The sequence below is a fragment of the Hydra vulgaris genome, chromosome 02, assembly GCF_038396675.1.
Source record: "Hydra vulgaris chromosome 02, alternate assembly HydraT2T_AEP".
NCBI lineage: Eukaryota > Metazoa > Cnidaria > Hydrozoa > Anthoathecata > Hydridae > Hydra > Hydra vulgaris.
Genome location: NC_088921.1, coordinates 46,887,448 through 46,903,985, shown reverse-complemented (window position 1 = coordinate 46,903,985; position 16,538 = coordinate 46,887,448). Strand labels below are relative to the sequence as shown.

General features: G+C 28.4%; 2 protein-coding genes and 1 long non-coding RNA gene across 3 annotated transcripts; 2 read left to right on the top strand and 1 right to left on the bottom strand.

Moving 5' to 3' along the window:
- Positions 1 to 742: 742 nt before the first annotated feature.
- On the top strand, positions 743 to 7,085 carry LOC101234954 (putative uncharacterized protein DDB_G0282133). The gene is made up of 2 exons (XM_065791126.1): positions 743 to 925; positions 1,246 to 7,085. The coding sequence occupies exons 1-2, from the start codon at positions 883 to 885 to the stop codon at positions 6,708 to 6,710; spliced, it is 5,508 nt and encodes a 1,835-aa protein (XP_065647198.1). The 5' UTR covers positions 743 to 882; the 3' UTR covers positions 6,711 to 7,085.
- Positions 7,086 to 11,931: 4,846 nt separating this feature from the next.
- On the bottom strand, positions 11,932 to 13,270 carry LOC136076531 (uncharacterized). The gene is made up of 2 exons (XR_010636346.1): positions 13,176 to 13,270; positions 11,932 to 12,249 (listed from the first exon to the last, which is right to left on the bottom strand). It is a non-coding gene; the product is annotated as an uncharacterized LOC136076531 (long non-coding RNA).
- A 1,436-nt stretch (positions 13,271 to 14,706) lies between these two features.
- Positions 14,707 to 15,852, top strand: LOC105850523 (ankyrin repeat domain-containing protein 49). The gene has a single exon (XM_065789564.1). The coding sequence runs from the start codon at positions 14,707 to 14,709 to the stop codon at positions 15,850 to 15,852; it is 1,146 nt and encodes a 381-aa protein (XP_065645636.1).
- The last annotated feature ends 686 nt before the right edge of the window (positions 15,853 to 16,538 follow it).

Genomic DNA, 16,538 nt, shown 5'->3' with positions numbered 1-16,538 from the left:
GAAGACATAAAATCAAGATGCTTTCCAAAACAAATCAAAAAATTTTCAAGTGTGAGTTTGTGGATTAATCGCGATTATGTGATATGATTCTGCTTGTTAGACTTAAGGAACAATATCCTTAAATCTATTAACGCATGAATTTTCTTCAAAAACAAACCTGGTTTTTTGCGAAAGAACAAATATATTGGTTTGCAATTCTGCGCTTGACAAAATATATACAAAACTATTCCAAAAGCATCACCTCGTCTTATCAGTTTAAAGTTCATAAAGCATCACCTTATCTCATTACTTTAAAGTTCATAAAGCATCATCTTGTCTCATCACTTTAAAGTTCACAATGGTTTGATGTTAAAGTCATTAATTTTTTTTTATACATAAATACTTATTATTTTGTATAATAATTATGCAATTTCCATCTTTTCTCTAAGCCGACTGCTTATAATTTGCTGCTGTAAAGTTTAGAATTCAAACCCAAATTTAGCTTGAAAATGTTTAACATAAGTGGAGCAAGATTAAAAAACATTATTGAAAAACTATGAGATAAAAGTCACAGTGTCTCTGTTAATCCGTTCTAAGTTCTTAAGTTATTGAGGTTTGGAGGCAAGCTGCATTTATATACTTATAAACATTGTTTCAACAAACAAAACAGAGCCAACATGTAGTAAAAACCAGCCTAAATAATTTATTTCATCGTTCATTTGTCGTTCGCTAGACGTTAAACGAAGTAATTTTAAGTTACAGCAAATGAGTGGTTGAAAAAGTAAACATGTACCTGTCTAAGTTTTTGCATCGTTGCATACTTTCAACAAACTGGTTTGTACAAACGGAGAGAAATTAATTTTTTGTTTTTGGGGGAAAAAACACAAAAAATCATGAAATACCATGATTTTTTTTCATAGCTTTTGTTTACTTTTCTTCTTTGCAGGTAAATTTTTTTTGTCAAATAGTTTTTATGAACTGTTTTGATACCTAATATAAACGTATCGAGAGAAAAGAAGTTGCGTATACTCTTTATTAAATACATTTTTTTATATATAGTATTTTTTAATAAACTTGCTGCATAAATAAAATAAAATGACAAAAAATTGAACAAATAATGTGATGAAATGCGATGAGATTATATGTATTGAGAATTTATTATCAAAAGATAAACCTTTTAGTAAAAGTACAAGTAAAACATTCCAGCAATCTATAGTAAAAATGTTTACTAAATTTACACAAAATAATTTTTAGACTTTCATTTAGATGCAACCGTATTTATTGCCGAACATGAAAAAGAGCCAATTTTTGTACCCGACACTGGAAACACTTGGTTCACTGGATATCATAAGCAAGATATACTTCCGCACGTTGTTGAGCAAGTGCCTATAGGGAAGCCATTTATCCCAGATAAGCATTCAATCTACAAAATTTATGACAAAAATGTTGAAGATGGTCCTTTGAACGACTATTTTGAAAATGCCAAGTTGGATTATCAAACTAGTCATAAAAAGTCACCTGAGCCTTTAGATAAAAAAGAAAATTTTTTAGAAGATTCTTTGTATGGAGTACGTCTAACCGGAGATATATCTGGACTATCAAGTGATGATCTTCCATCAATAATGAAAGGAACTGATTCTTTGAGAGATGGTTCCAGCAAAACAGAGAAAGTTGAAAATAATCCTTCTGTATCTCCTATTCATTTATTGGAATCTGATCCACCAAATTCAAACTTTGAATCAATGGTTTTTCGAGGTGCAACAAATGGTGCTACTCAACACACTGTGTCATTCAGTCCACCCGAACTAAGTTCTAGCTATATTACCGCTAAAAACATTGAAGGTACTGGGCAAAATATTTTAAACGAAGCTAAAAACAATAGAGAAATAGAGAAATTGAGCAATTCAGTGGCAACGCCAACAGTTTCGATTTTTGCAGGGCAAAATGATCAAACAAATCAAGCATCATTTTCCTTAATGGATGACTCCCAGTATCATGTTGAGGGAAATCCTTCAGAAATATATCCACCAAATGAGAATATACAGGTTGCAACGCAAAACACAGAGTATCAAGTTAACTCACAACCAGTTACTTCAGTATCACACTCTCTAGTGGTGCCTTCTGTCATAAATGCTCATGATCTAGTAGAAGAGTTTAAAGATGATGGGCAACCTAATACAGAAAATCAACATTCAATGAACGCCATTCATATTTACGCAAAAAATGATAAAAGCGATAGTAATTCTGTTGTAGTTCTTCCAAAACCGTCTCCAATAAAATTGTCGTTAAATGGTCTGCTCGAAAGTTCTAAAGAAGTACAAATGAATGACAACAAACTTGATGAACAAACTTCCTTACCAAATTCTCAATTCCTCAAACCATCAGAAATAACTATTCAAAACACAGTAAACCTAAAGACAACAACGCAACCCCTATTGAATCCAATTTCTAAATCTAATTTAAAACGTCATCATCATCAAATTACCATTGATACTGACACAGGCGAAGTTGTAAGGGAAGAAACGTCGGACGAGGACGAAAGCAAACAAAATACCGTAGTAAACGTTTCATCTGAAAAAACTCAACCAGATAATATAACAGATCAGTTAGAAGCTACATCAAGTTTGTCATTGAACATAAGGAAACAACAAAAAGGTGAAAAATTACAAGAGTTTAATTTAAAAAAAGTAGGTAACAAAGAAAACCTTAACGAACCTTTGTTGACTTTAAGCAATAAAAACAATCAAAATAAACATTTAGTTATTGCAAGCAGCGAAGAAAAACAAAATAAACATTTGTTAGTCACAAGCAGCAAAGGAAACCAAAATAAACATATGCTATCCACAAATAGCAAAGAAAACCATAAAGAACGTTTAATAACTTCAAGTAACAAAGGAAATCAAAATGAAAATTTTATAACAATGGGTAGAAAAGGAAATCATAAAATTGTTAATCAAGAAAAAACAACAGCTGATTCAATTGTGTCAGTCGAAAATCTGAGTGATGACGAGAACACACAAAGCGAAGTAGAAAACTCATCAGAAAAGGAAGATAAAGTACAAAATGTTGAAGAAAAAGCAATATTTGAAGAAGAAAAAATACAAAATGAAGACGAAAATGCAGCAAACAACAAAGAAAAAACACAAAATCATGATGGCGATATTTTTCAAATTCCGAATCATTTGTTTAATAAACTTGACTCTCATAAAAATTTTAAATTCCGTCACAATAACAAACATACGTCATTTCATACGCCACGTACACCTGTAAAAACAAGCAACAAAAAGCTAATGAAAATAATTCAGTCAAATAATCGTAAACTTAAAAATAAATCCAACGATTATAATAACAAAGATAATGAAAATTCAGAAAATACAAGTGAGGATGCCATACCAGATAATTCTAATTCAGAGGAAAATAACGATAAAAATAGATTCGGAAACTTACTTAGTTTTCCCACCTTCAAATCAAAGTTGAGATATGCTCCATTGATTAAATCAATTCATCCTTTTAGTCCTGCAAATAATAAATACGTGGACTTGTTCAAACCTCAATTTAAGTTACATAACAAAGTTAAAAATCAAGAGCATAGTTCTACAGATAAGCATTACATGAACGCCGATTCAGAGAATGATTCTGAAACAGATTTGAATTACGATAAAGATGATGAAAACGAAGACAATGATGATAATGTTGAGGACTTACCGAATGAAAATTTAATTAACAAACCTTCTAAAGCTCTTTCTATTATTGAGGGTAGTTTCAAACAATCTAAATTTGCTCATCGTCGTCACGAGACCAACATTAACAATAACGACCATAAGAACACAAACAACGAAAAGAAAGATTTTTATCCTGATAAACATGTACCAAAGTTTAACACACATATTGGTATGGATCACAACACGGAAGAAAAAGAGTATGAGGTTGAATCGGATAATGACAGAACAGATCAAAAAGAATACCATTTACATAACCATGTTCATAACGAACAACATATTCATATACATAAAGGGAGCGGAGAGAAAGGTGGTTTCAGATATTTACGTTTACACAAAGTAGGATCATCTGACCACGAGCTTCTTAAAAGTCCGCAAACACCCAATAAAGTTGAGAATAGTGCATCATTCAGTGATGGTGATAGCAAAAATGAAGATGAAAAATCAGATGAAGATTCTGACAGAGAAGCTCTGGAGCTACTAAAAAACTACGCAAAAAGTAGAGACAACCACTTTAACGAAAAAGGTCTTTTTAACATCTCATCAAGTGCTGATGATTACAAGCGAAACCATTATGGGAATCCTGATAAAGAAAGTATTTATTCAGGGGATCCATCTCAAAGATCAGAGCTAAATCTTGAAAAGATATCAAAAGCTCAAAATAAGTTTCACAAAACTAACGATACTTTAGACGAAGAAGAAAATAACCCAATTGACGATCCAGCCTTTAGTTATTCAAAAATGGTAGATCAGGTGAGATACCAATCACTCAAACCTCAACATTTTCTCCCTCCTGTAGACGATTCCGATCATTTACATGTTGATGAAACCGAAACTAATAAATTTGAAGACAATGACTTTTCAAGCATTAAAAAAAGTAAAAAACACCATCGATTATATTTTGAGCCAAAAATCAAAAAAGCAAAAGAGGTCGTTGAGCCAACATACATGATTCATGGTGATCCACATGGTGACGGTTTTGGATCAGCAGTTATTGATGGTCCAGCTGAACTTGGAAGTAGCGTTCTTAGCACAGAAAGTGCTAAAAGCACTATAAATAATGCCGGTACAACGGTTCCTCATTTGCATGAGGAGACGCCAAAAGGAATGGATGGAAGTAAACGTGATATTCCGTCTACCATAAAAAAAGTATCTAATATTTCATCAAATGAAAATATTAAAAATAACATAAGTTATGTTGAATTTGTTCCTAAAAATAACTTAACTGAAGAAAGAAAAAGTGTAGAACATCAGGTGTCTGAAGACAATAAAGATGAAAAAACAACTGTATTATTTAAAAGTCAAAATGTATCACTTGATCATAAATTAGAAATAAAAACAAGTGACTTAAAAGTGAAAGAAAAAGCAAGCGATGATGAAAAAGTTAAAGAAAATCTTCGTAAGAATTTTGATACAAATGATAAAAATATTGATAAGAATATTAATTTTGATTTCAATAAGAATCCTGAAGATAAATTTGATAAAAATATTGAGAGACAAAAAGACAATAATAACATTAAGTCTAATCAATCAGAAACTGAAACAGATGATTTAAAAACTTCAAAAAAGTTATTTAACGATAAACCTGACATCTTAAATAAGAATGAAGCTAACGAAGAAGTTGCTATTGATAAAACAACATTAAAACCAGCAAGTTCAACAGACATTGATGAAATAAAAAAAAATAAAAAAAAAGAAAGCAGTGGTTCAGAAAAAAGTAAAGAAGAATCTAAAGATAAATTAGACTTGCATATTAAAGAACAACAATATGTTAAGAAAGACACTAAGTTGTTAAAAACAACCGTTAAAAATATAAAATCTGACAACTCTAACAAAGGCATAGATAGAGAAGAACCAATGGCAAACCGTACCAACATAATAAATGACAGAGTTGCAAAAATAAACGAAAAAACTGAGCAGCAAAAGTTTCCAGAAATTTCTTCACAAAACAATGAATCAACAACTTTAAATTTAAAGGCCCAAACCTGGCTGAACGAAATTTCAAACGAACAAAATTTCAAATCCATTACTGCAGATTCACCTAAAGACGCTATTACAATTGAGGATCATGTTAACCATTTATCTGCGCAACCTATTGCAAATGAAAAAGATGATTCTAAACTTATGAAACTTGTTCAACTTCACTTAAAGAAAAATACAACTGTATTACGATCTGGCGCACTAAAACAGCTGGCCCATGATATTTTTTCTCCAGTCGCTTTAGCAGGTAAGCACAACTATACAATAAAAAACAAGACAAAAGAGATACCAAAAATTGTCAAAGCAACGATTGAAATAGAAAGATACAACCCTCTTCATTTAGCAGACGAAAGAAATATGTTTAAAGAAGTTCATACGAGTACACTTTCAAACTTAAAAGATAATCTTATGAGCGTAGATCTTGACGGCATGAAAAGTCTTGACAGCAAAATAAAAAGCATGAATTTTCAACTCAATAATTTAGAAGAGTCTAACTTTGCTAAAAAGCTAAAACTTGATCTGGATACAAAATCCACTAACTTTGTTATTCCTGATCACCAAGAAACTTTACCTTTGTTAAATCCAGGACATCCCGATGATATTAATGGAGTAGATAAAAAATCAAAAAACTTAAAAGCAAAGTTTAATATTCTTTTGAACCCAGCGCCAACTATTGGGATGAGCAAGTCAAATTCAAGACTAATTCCGCAGCCATATCAAGTTGAAAGGGGATACGATAAAAGTTTTATATTTAGACATTCTGTTCCTAGAAAAACTCAAATAACACGCGGCAACATTAGAGATCAAGCAATGAAAATTAAGGGAAACGAAAACGACCTTCAACTTCAGCCTTTTTTTATTGCTAGTCATTTAAAAAAGTATAACAGATCAGCGAAGAACTCCTCTAATCACCGTAGCATTAATTTTAAAGACGGTCTTTTTGGTTTAAGATATTTTATTAAAAATGTGTCGGCTATCATTGATGAAACATTACCTGTAAAATTTGGTAGGCAAAAAAACTTCAATGCTTAAAATTGCAGGTTTTATCTTCTAAATAACTTCTAAAAATTGCCGTAAACAGCTATTTTTTATCTGTAAGTTTAGCACCGTAATGAATTCAAAATTGAACAGCTAAAACTTATTACTTACAAGAACCTGCACATTGCAGAACAAGCCCGCACATTGCAGAACAGAACAGAAAAGTTATTCATTAATAAAAAAGAAACAGTTTTTTTACAGCAGATAGCTATATTGAATAAGTAACTTAAAAAACATTTTTTGAAAATTTAGGTACTTTAACTACTTGTAAACTAAATATTTTATTTTAATTTAATACTTGATATTCGTTTAAAAAATATTAAATGTACATTCATCGAGCCTATACAGCTTATAAGAAGAAAAAAAGCAGAATTTGTTTTTAGTTTAAAAGACCACAGCTTATCATAATTTTTCACTCGGTGCTATTGTGTCGGATCCTAATAATGTTTTCCCTAAGATCTTGTTTGTTATAACTTCTTTTCCAGTCTCTTGCTTTTCTAGCTCTTAAACGTTTTTGATGGGGTTGAGTTCAGAGGAGTCTTTTAAAAATTGTAACTTTGAACACTAACTGATTATTGTGTATCTCTCAAACATCAAAAAACATCAAAAATGATCCGCGCCTGTAATAACATTTTTCTGTTTTATTAATTTAAAATAGAAAAAAGTGAATTAATTTAATACAGAAAAAAATTATTAAATTTTTTTCTGTTTTAAATAAATTCACTTTTTTTGTTGCACCATATTGCATAAGTGTAAAAGCCTTGATTTTTTTTAAATAGTTATTTAGAGAAGAAACTAATATTTCAAGACTACTTTATATTGGTTTTGTCTCATTTTTCCGACTACTTTGGAGAGATGTGCTGCTCTTTTCCCCCAAATAACAGACCAGATCTACTGAGAGTAGATGTTTGATTGTTTTTACATTTGGATGAAATTTTTTGTATTCTCTTCGACAGACTAAGGTTGTTTAGTAAACCAAACCTGAAAATATTGAATTATTTTTATAAATGACAAGAACATTTTTTTAAACAAATTACTAATAAGAATTTGAATAAAAATACTTAGAAAAAATAACCTTTATTCAATCATCAAAAGACCAATGACGATGATTTCAAGCCCACATTAATCTTTTTGTTATTCATAGAAAGAGTTAGTTTTAGTTTTATTGCAGGAGGGTGACACATCAAACCCTTTTCTTTCAGTCTTATGCATTATAATTATAATAAGACACATGTATATTTCGTGTAAAATAAAAAACTTGTTAATTACTTATTTCGAGAAAAAGGTTTGTATGTAACATCAGCTTACTTAAGTAAAGATAGTTGTCTCTTAGTAGTCTTAGATGCGCAGACTTACTTGATTGATTACGTTAATACGTTAATAACACATGTATCTCGAACATCGATGACATTTGCATGTCATTTCAAATCAAAGGCTATAACAAAATTTCGACCTCTCTTACCCTTACGTTTAATCGGCAGGTAAAAAGAGTTGTTTTAATGAAACGTAATCGAGATTTAAAATCAAAAAGTGCTTTAGCCAAAATAATATAAATAAAGTAGGGGAGAGTTGCCTTAATTGGAACACTTTAGGAAAAAAAATTTATTAACCAAAGATGGCTTAACTATGAAAACATTTATTAATTAAATAATATAGATATACAACCCTACTATGCTTTTATTAATGATTCGACTCTATTGATCGCACCCTTATTGGATATAAACTTTGATTTTTCAAGGCACCATTTTGTTCCAATAAAGGCAACTGGTCTCCTTGAATGGAACACATATATTCTTTAATTAGAACAGTTCTAATATTTGAATAAATTACAGCTATAAAACTTATGGCTCAAAGGAAAAATTAATTGATTAGCTTTTTAAAAAAAGATATTTAAAAGATATAATAACAAATAAAAATTACAACAAATATTTAATCCTTTTTTCGCAATTCATAAGTCTTTTTTTCTTGCAGCTTCTGCACTTGGGATGCTAGTGGTGATATGTGGTGTGCTGTGGTGGCGATGGTGATTTTATTTGATGTGCTCAATTTCATTTGGTCCATGGTGATTGAGTCAAGTGCTACTTTGCTTTCCTGTAGTTTTTACAATAGTTTGGCAGTTATTGGATTTAGTGTGAGCTTTTTTTTTGTAGATTTTTTAATTTGTTTGGAAGCTATTTGATTTAGTGTGTGCTTTTGATTTCTTGGTGTAATTTCTAGAACACGTCTATATGGAAAGCTTGTAAGATCAGCCGCCTGAGTTGTTCGTGATCTTCTTTTTTTGTTTTTTACTTCAAGTGAAACCACTGGCAAAAGAGACAAAGTTGAAACTGAAACATGACATTTTAATTTTTTTTCACTTGATTTATCTGTAGATAGTTTTGTCATCCCATCTATACTTTCAGATGACTGAAGATTGTTTGAAGGACCAACATCAGTATATGAAGAGGCTGTAAAATCAGAATCAGTGAATACATTTATGTCCAAAGGCCACAACCCACTAGCCTGAAATCCTTTCATAGCAATTCTCAATGATGCTGCCTGACTATATGCGTCACCAAATAATTCTGCAACTTGCCAAGTTGTTACTGGTTGTGATATATGTGACCGCATCCATTTTCGCATAGCTTCATCATAGTATGTACCAAGTGGTCCAAAGAACGCAACGTCTAATGGTTGTAGTCTGTGTGTAGTATGGGGAGGTAGTGATACCATACGCACTCCAGCATTTCGTGCTAGATATATCGCTGCCAAATTTTTTGAATGTGTAACATGACCATCAAGTATCAACAAAACTTTTGATTGTTTTAAAGGTTTAACAACTTTAATGAAATGATTGAGCCAATCTCTAAAACCTTCATTTGACATCCATCCTTTCTCTTGAGTACTAAATACAGTTCCTGGAGGTGCACCATTTGTTATTTCTGGTTTCATTCTTTTGCGTTTATATATTAACATTGGTGGAACATAAAATCCTGCTGCAAATACACAAACTACAGCTGTTACTGAATTTCCTCGTTCACTACTAGTCATAATTCCAACTCGTTTTTTGCCCCTTGCACTAATAATTTTTATCTGACCATCTTGTACTGTTGATAAACTAGTTTCATCCATATTATAAAGTCTGTCTGGAGTTAACTTTTCTTCCATGTATAACTTTGAAAGTAAATTAAAGAAAGATTGCACTCGCTCTTTATTAAAACCTTGTGCACGTGCAATTGATGTTGATTCAGGCCCACGAAGCGACAGTTGTGGGTGCCTTTGCATAAATGCATAATACCACTTTTTTCCTGCCATTCGTGTTTGTTTGTTAAAATTATGTGTGATGTTGTTAGCTTCTGCAATATCAAATGCTAGACGACGAAGATCATCCATCCTTAATCCAAAGTACATCGATTCTAATAATAAACAGTGATCAGCTAGTTCAGCTAATTTTATTAGGTAAGGTGGTTAGTCGACCATGAAATTTCACATTTGCAACAGCAACTTTGTTTTTTTCATTTATATGCCTTGATAAAGTTGCTTTTGGAATACAAAATTCATAAGCGGCTTCATTTAAGCTGATTTCTCCTTGTTTTATTGCTTCAACAGCCTTTTTCAAGTTTTCTACTTTCCATTTTCCATATTTTCGTGGTGTTTGCTAAAATAAAAGCAAATTACTATGAAGATACATAAGGAAAGTTTTATAATCTTATTACAGGCTTATTTTTTCATATATTTATTTGTTATTCATACATGATTAAGTTAATTATATACTCATTATATAATCATTATTTTTCATCATTTTTGTTTAGTTAATCATTAACTATATAAATCAAAATCTATATAAACTATATAAAGTTTGCAACTTTATATATTAACTTCTATATACAGTAAAAAACTTATGCTGGGTATATACTTTATGTTGTCTTGCAAGTTTATCCGTTAAAAAGAAATGTATAACTTTTGTAAAACTTTTACATTTTATTTTTTACTTAAAGATAAAATGATTTGTTAATTAAAGTATACGATGTTTACAATCAACTTTATATCCTTAGACTATGACTAGACTTTAGACTATGAAAAAATTTTTGTGAAAAATCATTTCATACTTTAAAGCAAGACTAAATACCAATTCCAAAAAAGCAACAAATGTCTAACAATAATACTATGTCTATAAAAGAAATTCGCTTTAAAAAATATTATACAGTCGGACTAATGAAATTTTCTGATAATTCGGACGTCAAGTAGCGTGTTATGAGATGACATCGTTTCAATTACGGCAACTTTTGAAGTTCCATTCTGGGCAACATAGGACTATGGTGTTGTAGCAAAATATTTACATACAAGTAACAACTTACGATATAAGCTCTTAATATCACATAGACTTGAAACCCTTAAAATTTAAAATTTTAAAAAAATTATCATCAAACTTAATATCGTTAAGCTTCTGTAATCGTTTAAATGCAACGATAAAATTAGATCGCAAAAAATTTTTTCTTTAAAAAAAAGTAATTTTATTCACATACGTGCAGTTTTTAAGTTTAAATACTAGAAGTTTCAAAAAATAAATAAAATTATTTTCTTTACAAGAAAAAATATTCATGAAAGTAGAATAAGTTCCAGTTTCTAAATAAAGCTAAGTTGCCGAAATTGGAACAGCTCCAATTAAGGAGCTGTTCCAATTTCGGCAACTCTCCCCTATATATATTTACATACAATTAGCAAATCGTCAGTTGTTAAGAAAAAGAAACAAAATGTACAAATTTTAATGTAAATAAATAGGAACAAAATAAATCTTTACAAAGTTTATTTACAATTAAAAAAAGTTTTATTGTTAAGAAAAGAGAACAAAATATATCTTTTCAACAAAATTTATTTCCAAACGAAACGTTAAAAAAGTATTTATAGAAAAAAAAAAAATTTAAGCTAAACATTATTTAACAAAAGAAATAAATACTATTTTTAACTTACAATATATTTATACAAAATAATTTATAAAATATATATAAATATATATATATATGCATATATAAATTTAACTAAATTTTAAGTTATGAAAATTTTCTAAACTTGAAACATCATTCAATAGAAGACAAACCAAAAAAACTGACCTAAAGAAATAAAAAATATATATTTATATAACAATAGTTTTAACTTATATATAACAACAGTGTAACACATCATACTTTTTTAATGATATACCTGGTAATGAATGTTCGCTGATTTTAAATAATAATTCATTGTTGAATGTGTGACATATAGTTAGCCATGTGCAAAACAAGACAGAAAATAAACGTTATTTTATCAAAAGTTTTAAAATTGACATTGTTGTATAAATAAAATCAGAATAAAGCTAACTGAACATGAGAAAGTAATGTCCTCTTACAGACAAAAGCATATGTGCAGTGTACGTAGCACCAATCGAGTTTGAACAAATATGAAACATATATATAAATTTTCTATGCTTCTTAAAGTTTTAATGTAATGATAATAACCCATATATCAATATTCCAATGGGCATGCACCGTTCGGGGGACGTCCGTTAGACGATTCACTTAAAATTAAAAAAAAATCGTCGGAAAATTTAACAAAAGGATTTTTTCTTATTCTAAAATTTATATCAATATTCTGTTTGTCAATATTTTTAAACATTAACTAACATCATCATTAAAACAAGCAACAACAACATTAAAAAAACTTAAAATTTAAAATATATTCAGCTTTTTACTTAACCAATAATTTTACACTTAATAAACAAATCAAATAAAAAGCGAATTACAAAACTATAGTGTAAAAATAGAGAAGACCAATAATCTATAGTATAAATTGTAGAGTTTAAAAAAAGATAAATTTAGAACATAAATAATAAATTTATAAAGAGTAAATTCGTTATGAAGTGTGTCAAAAAAAAGACACAACATAACAAACTTAGTAAGTAATAATTAAATTAAGTTAAATCTAACAGAAAAATTATTAAAATGCTAAAAAAACATAAGATATCAAACAATATTAAGATATCAAACAATATTAAGATATCAAACAATATTAAGATATCAAACAATATTAAGATATCAAACAATATTAAGATATCAAACAATATTAAGATATCAAACAATATTAAACAAAAAAATGTATATAAAAGTAATAAATACTTTTTTATTGTGATTTAGAATAAAGAACAACAACAGACCAAAGAATAAAACAAACAACAGTTGAAAGTATAAAACAACTCAACAAAAGTACAAAAATATAAAAAAAAAAAAACATTCCATTAAATTTAGGAAAATGGGTAAGCATCATAATTTAATACAAAAATTCAAAAAAATAAAAATAAAACATCTTACGAATCTGCGCCATCGATATATATATATAATTTTTTTTCTAATATTAAAATATTCAAGGTATTTATTCTACGTTTAATTTAAACATAAAGTTTTATATTCAAACTAAAAGTCAAATTTTAAAATGATTTAATCTTACCGTTTCGTACTGTTAGAGTATGAATGCAGATAAAAACATTGCTATAAAATTTTTCTTTATATAAACATGTTTTTTTTTTCTAAAATATTTACAAAAAAACACAAACAAGTTTATAAAAGTAAACAAAGTTTATAAAGTAATATAAACTTTTAAAAATTAGTCAATGCTTTCTTCATTGTTATTTCAATCTAAATATATGATTCAAATAAATAAATACTAATAAAAAATTTTGTTATTAAATCCTAATGTTTTACATTAACGATTGCTTAAATATAAACATACAATAAATATAATATATACATTAAAATATAAACTTTAGAAAAACTAACCAATGTTTCCCTCATTGATATTTTCACCTATATAATAATGATAAACTAAATATATACGTAAATTAAAAACAAAATTGAAAGAATAAAAAAAATATTTTTAAAAATTGAAAAGCGACTAACATATACTCAAAAGAACGCCATTACTAATATTATTAGTACTTAGCAAGACTAAGTTCCACATAACTTATAGACGGTTTAATACATAATCTACAAAAAAGACGGTTTAGGACAAAACATTTTAACAGACTAAGATTGAAATAGTTTATTACCTGACATTCTAATTTTTAGTTTTCTAAAAAAAAATTAAAAATTATCATGTTTATATATTAAGAAATTAAGAAATTAGTAGACAAACTATAGACAAATTATACGATTGCATCAAACTATCACTCTAATATAATAAATAGGTTTAATTCTTAAAATTGATTAAGTAGATATTCACAAATTATTAAGGATTCAAGAGTACCTTACCACGTGGTTAACTTAATTTAATTGTTAAAGGAAGTAATGTAAGGCCGACTGTAAGAATGGATGATATCGGCTTAGGCATTAAGTTCCTCATTAAAATATTATAGGATATAGGTATAGGCGGAGACATTTAACTATATATCTTTTTTCCCCACAAAAAATCGTTTTTTGTATAGCTTGTCAAAATAACTATCTAAATGTTTTTACTCGTTATTTGACAATAGGTAATTAAAAATGACGTTAGTAACAAAGTTTATTTTTTTATAATTGTTATTTTTTTAAATAATTGAAATTTTCCATTTTATACAAGGAGTAATTGGTAATCTGGTATACGAAAAGTAATCGTAAATCAAATTTAAACTCTTTTTTTTTACCATTAAATCTGAATTTATGAGTAAAAATATTTTAATTAGCTCTTAAGATTTTTTATTTCTTATTTCGTTCCGCTTAACATCATAATAAGACGTCTATTTGCATTTCTGTATTATCTATATAATATCGCATCACTTTATCAAGTTTATCTTTTATATCGTTCCGAAAAAAAAACAATTTTTTTAATGATATTAAGCTCGGTATCTTAAGTACTAAATATAAACCTTTTTGTGCTAAACTTAACGCTTGTTAGTTGGTGTAAACAATAATGTTTTCTATGGAAACACAACAATCTTTTGAAAATAAAATCTGCTTTTTTATTTAAAACACTAAGACTTCTTCCTTAAGTTATTATTTTGAAAATGCAAGTACTTTTTCCTTCTAAGTATCTTAATACTCGGTTTTTAAATAAAGACGACGAAATTAATAACAATGAAATAAAAAGTTTAAGTTTGTGTTCTGGCGCAAGAACAAAGAAGATGTTATACGGATCAAATAAGGAATTAAAAATTCCAACAAATTTCCAAATTTATCGCTCATCAAGCACCTCAGCTTTGTCAGCTCCTTGTTTAGATGAAGAAGATATGGAACTTAAAATAAACTCAGAGAATGATGTTGTAGAAAAAACGCAGTCAATGATGCAAATTTCTGAAAGTGATATTTTGACAAACAAAATAATTGAAGATAGGGTTAACACATCTGAAGATGGAAAAAGACGGTCGCGAGCCTTCACAGAAACAACTCTTGATCCAGAAATGCTAACTTCAAGAAAATCACTTAAGCTAAAAACTCCAATGACGGCTCGCTTTAGCTTTTTGAATCCGCACAACATACCGTTTCAAAATGAAAAAGCTCAAAAAACTTCTACGAAAATAAGTAAGCATCTTAAACCAATCAAAACGGAGTACTTCGGATCAAATTCAAATTTTTCTGAAGAAGGGCTCCAGAATCTTCTTTATGTACCATTCACAAAAAAGGTAAGCGAATCTGAAAAAAGATTCTACCAAATACTTCAAGCAATTAAATCGGACGAATGCAAATTAGTTAAAACATTAGTTAAAAAAAAATTTATTATTATGTCAGAAATTAGAAAAAAAGACTCTTTAATACACGAAGCAGCCTACAAAGGTTGCCTTAAATGCACAAAAATATTAATAAAAAATGGATCATCACTACACTCGATTGACGACGAAGGATTTTCACCGGTGCATGCAGCAGTAATAGGTGGAAACTTTGAGGTGTTGCGTTATCTTTTAGAAAATGGAGCTAGTCCTAATAGTGTTTCTAATACAGGTTGGTCACCAATGCATTTAGTGATTGCTACATCAAAAGACAATTCAATGTTGAGCTTAAAAATGCTTGATGTTTTAACTAAACACGGTGGAAATCCATTTATTAAGACAAATTTAAATGTGACTCCCTTTCAACTGTGCATTAACTTAAAAACAATTTTATTGTTAGACTATTGTATATGCTCTTCTAAAGACTTCCTTGTAAAGCTTTATTAAAGGATTCAAATATATTTGCGTTTATGTCTGAGTGTTTGTAACTGAGGCTTATGTTTCTTATGTTGCTTTTAGCTGTTAATTGATGGTAAGTTTTATATATAAAGTCATTTTTATATATATATTATATTATATAGTCTACGCATTTAACATTTAATAAGCAGTAAAGAGCTTTAAACAATTTTTATATAGTCTACGCATTTAACATTTAATAAGCATTAAATAGCTTTAAACAATTTTTATATACGATTCAAACAATGCAAATAAAAAATTCAAGTCTAATAACTCAGGAAACAACAATAACATTTTTATAAAAGAGTAAAATAATATATAAGAAATAATCCATTTTTGAAAAAAACGCATGTTGTACATATATGGAAGATAATACTTAAGAAATAATACTCAAAAAATGTACTTGAATACGAAATGTATTGGTGTATTCAAACACATACATTTTGAATTTAAGTATTTTTATTTTATTCAGTATTTTTATATAACTATTATATATTATAATAAATATTTATTTTATAATATTTTTGTATTTTATATTTTATTAAATATATTTAATGCTTTTAAACATTTTCTTTTTTATTTAACATTTTCAAAATAAATTTAAACTGAATTTTTTTAAAACGACTTTAATCAATTAAAATAAAATACTCGATTAGTCAATATGAATGGTAATGGCA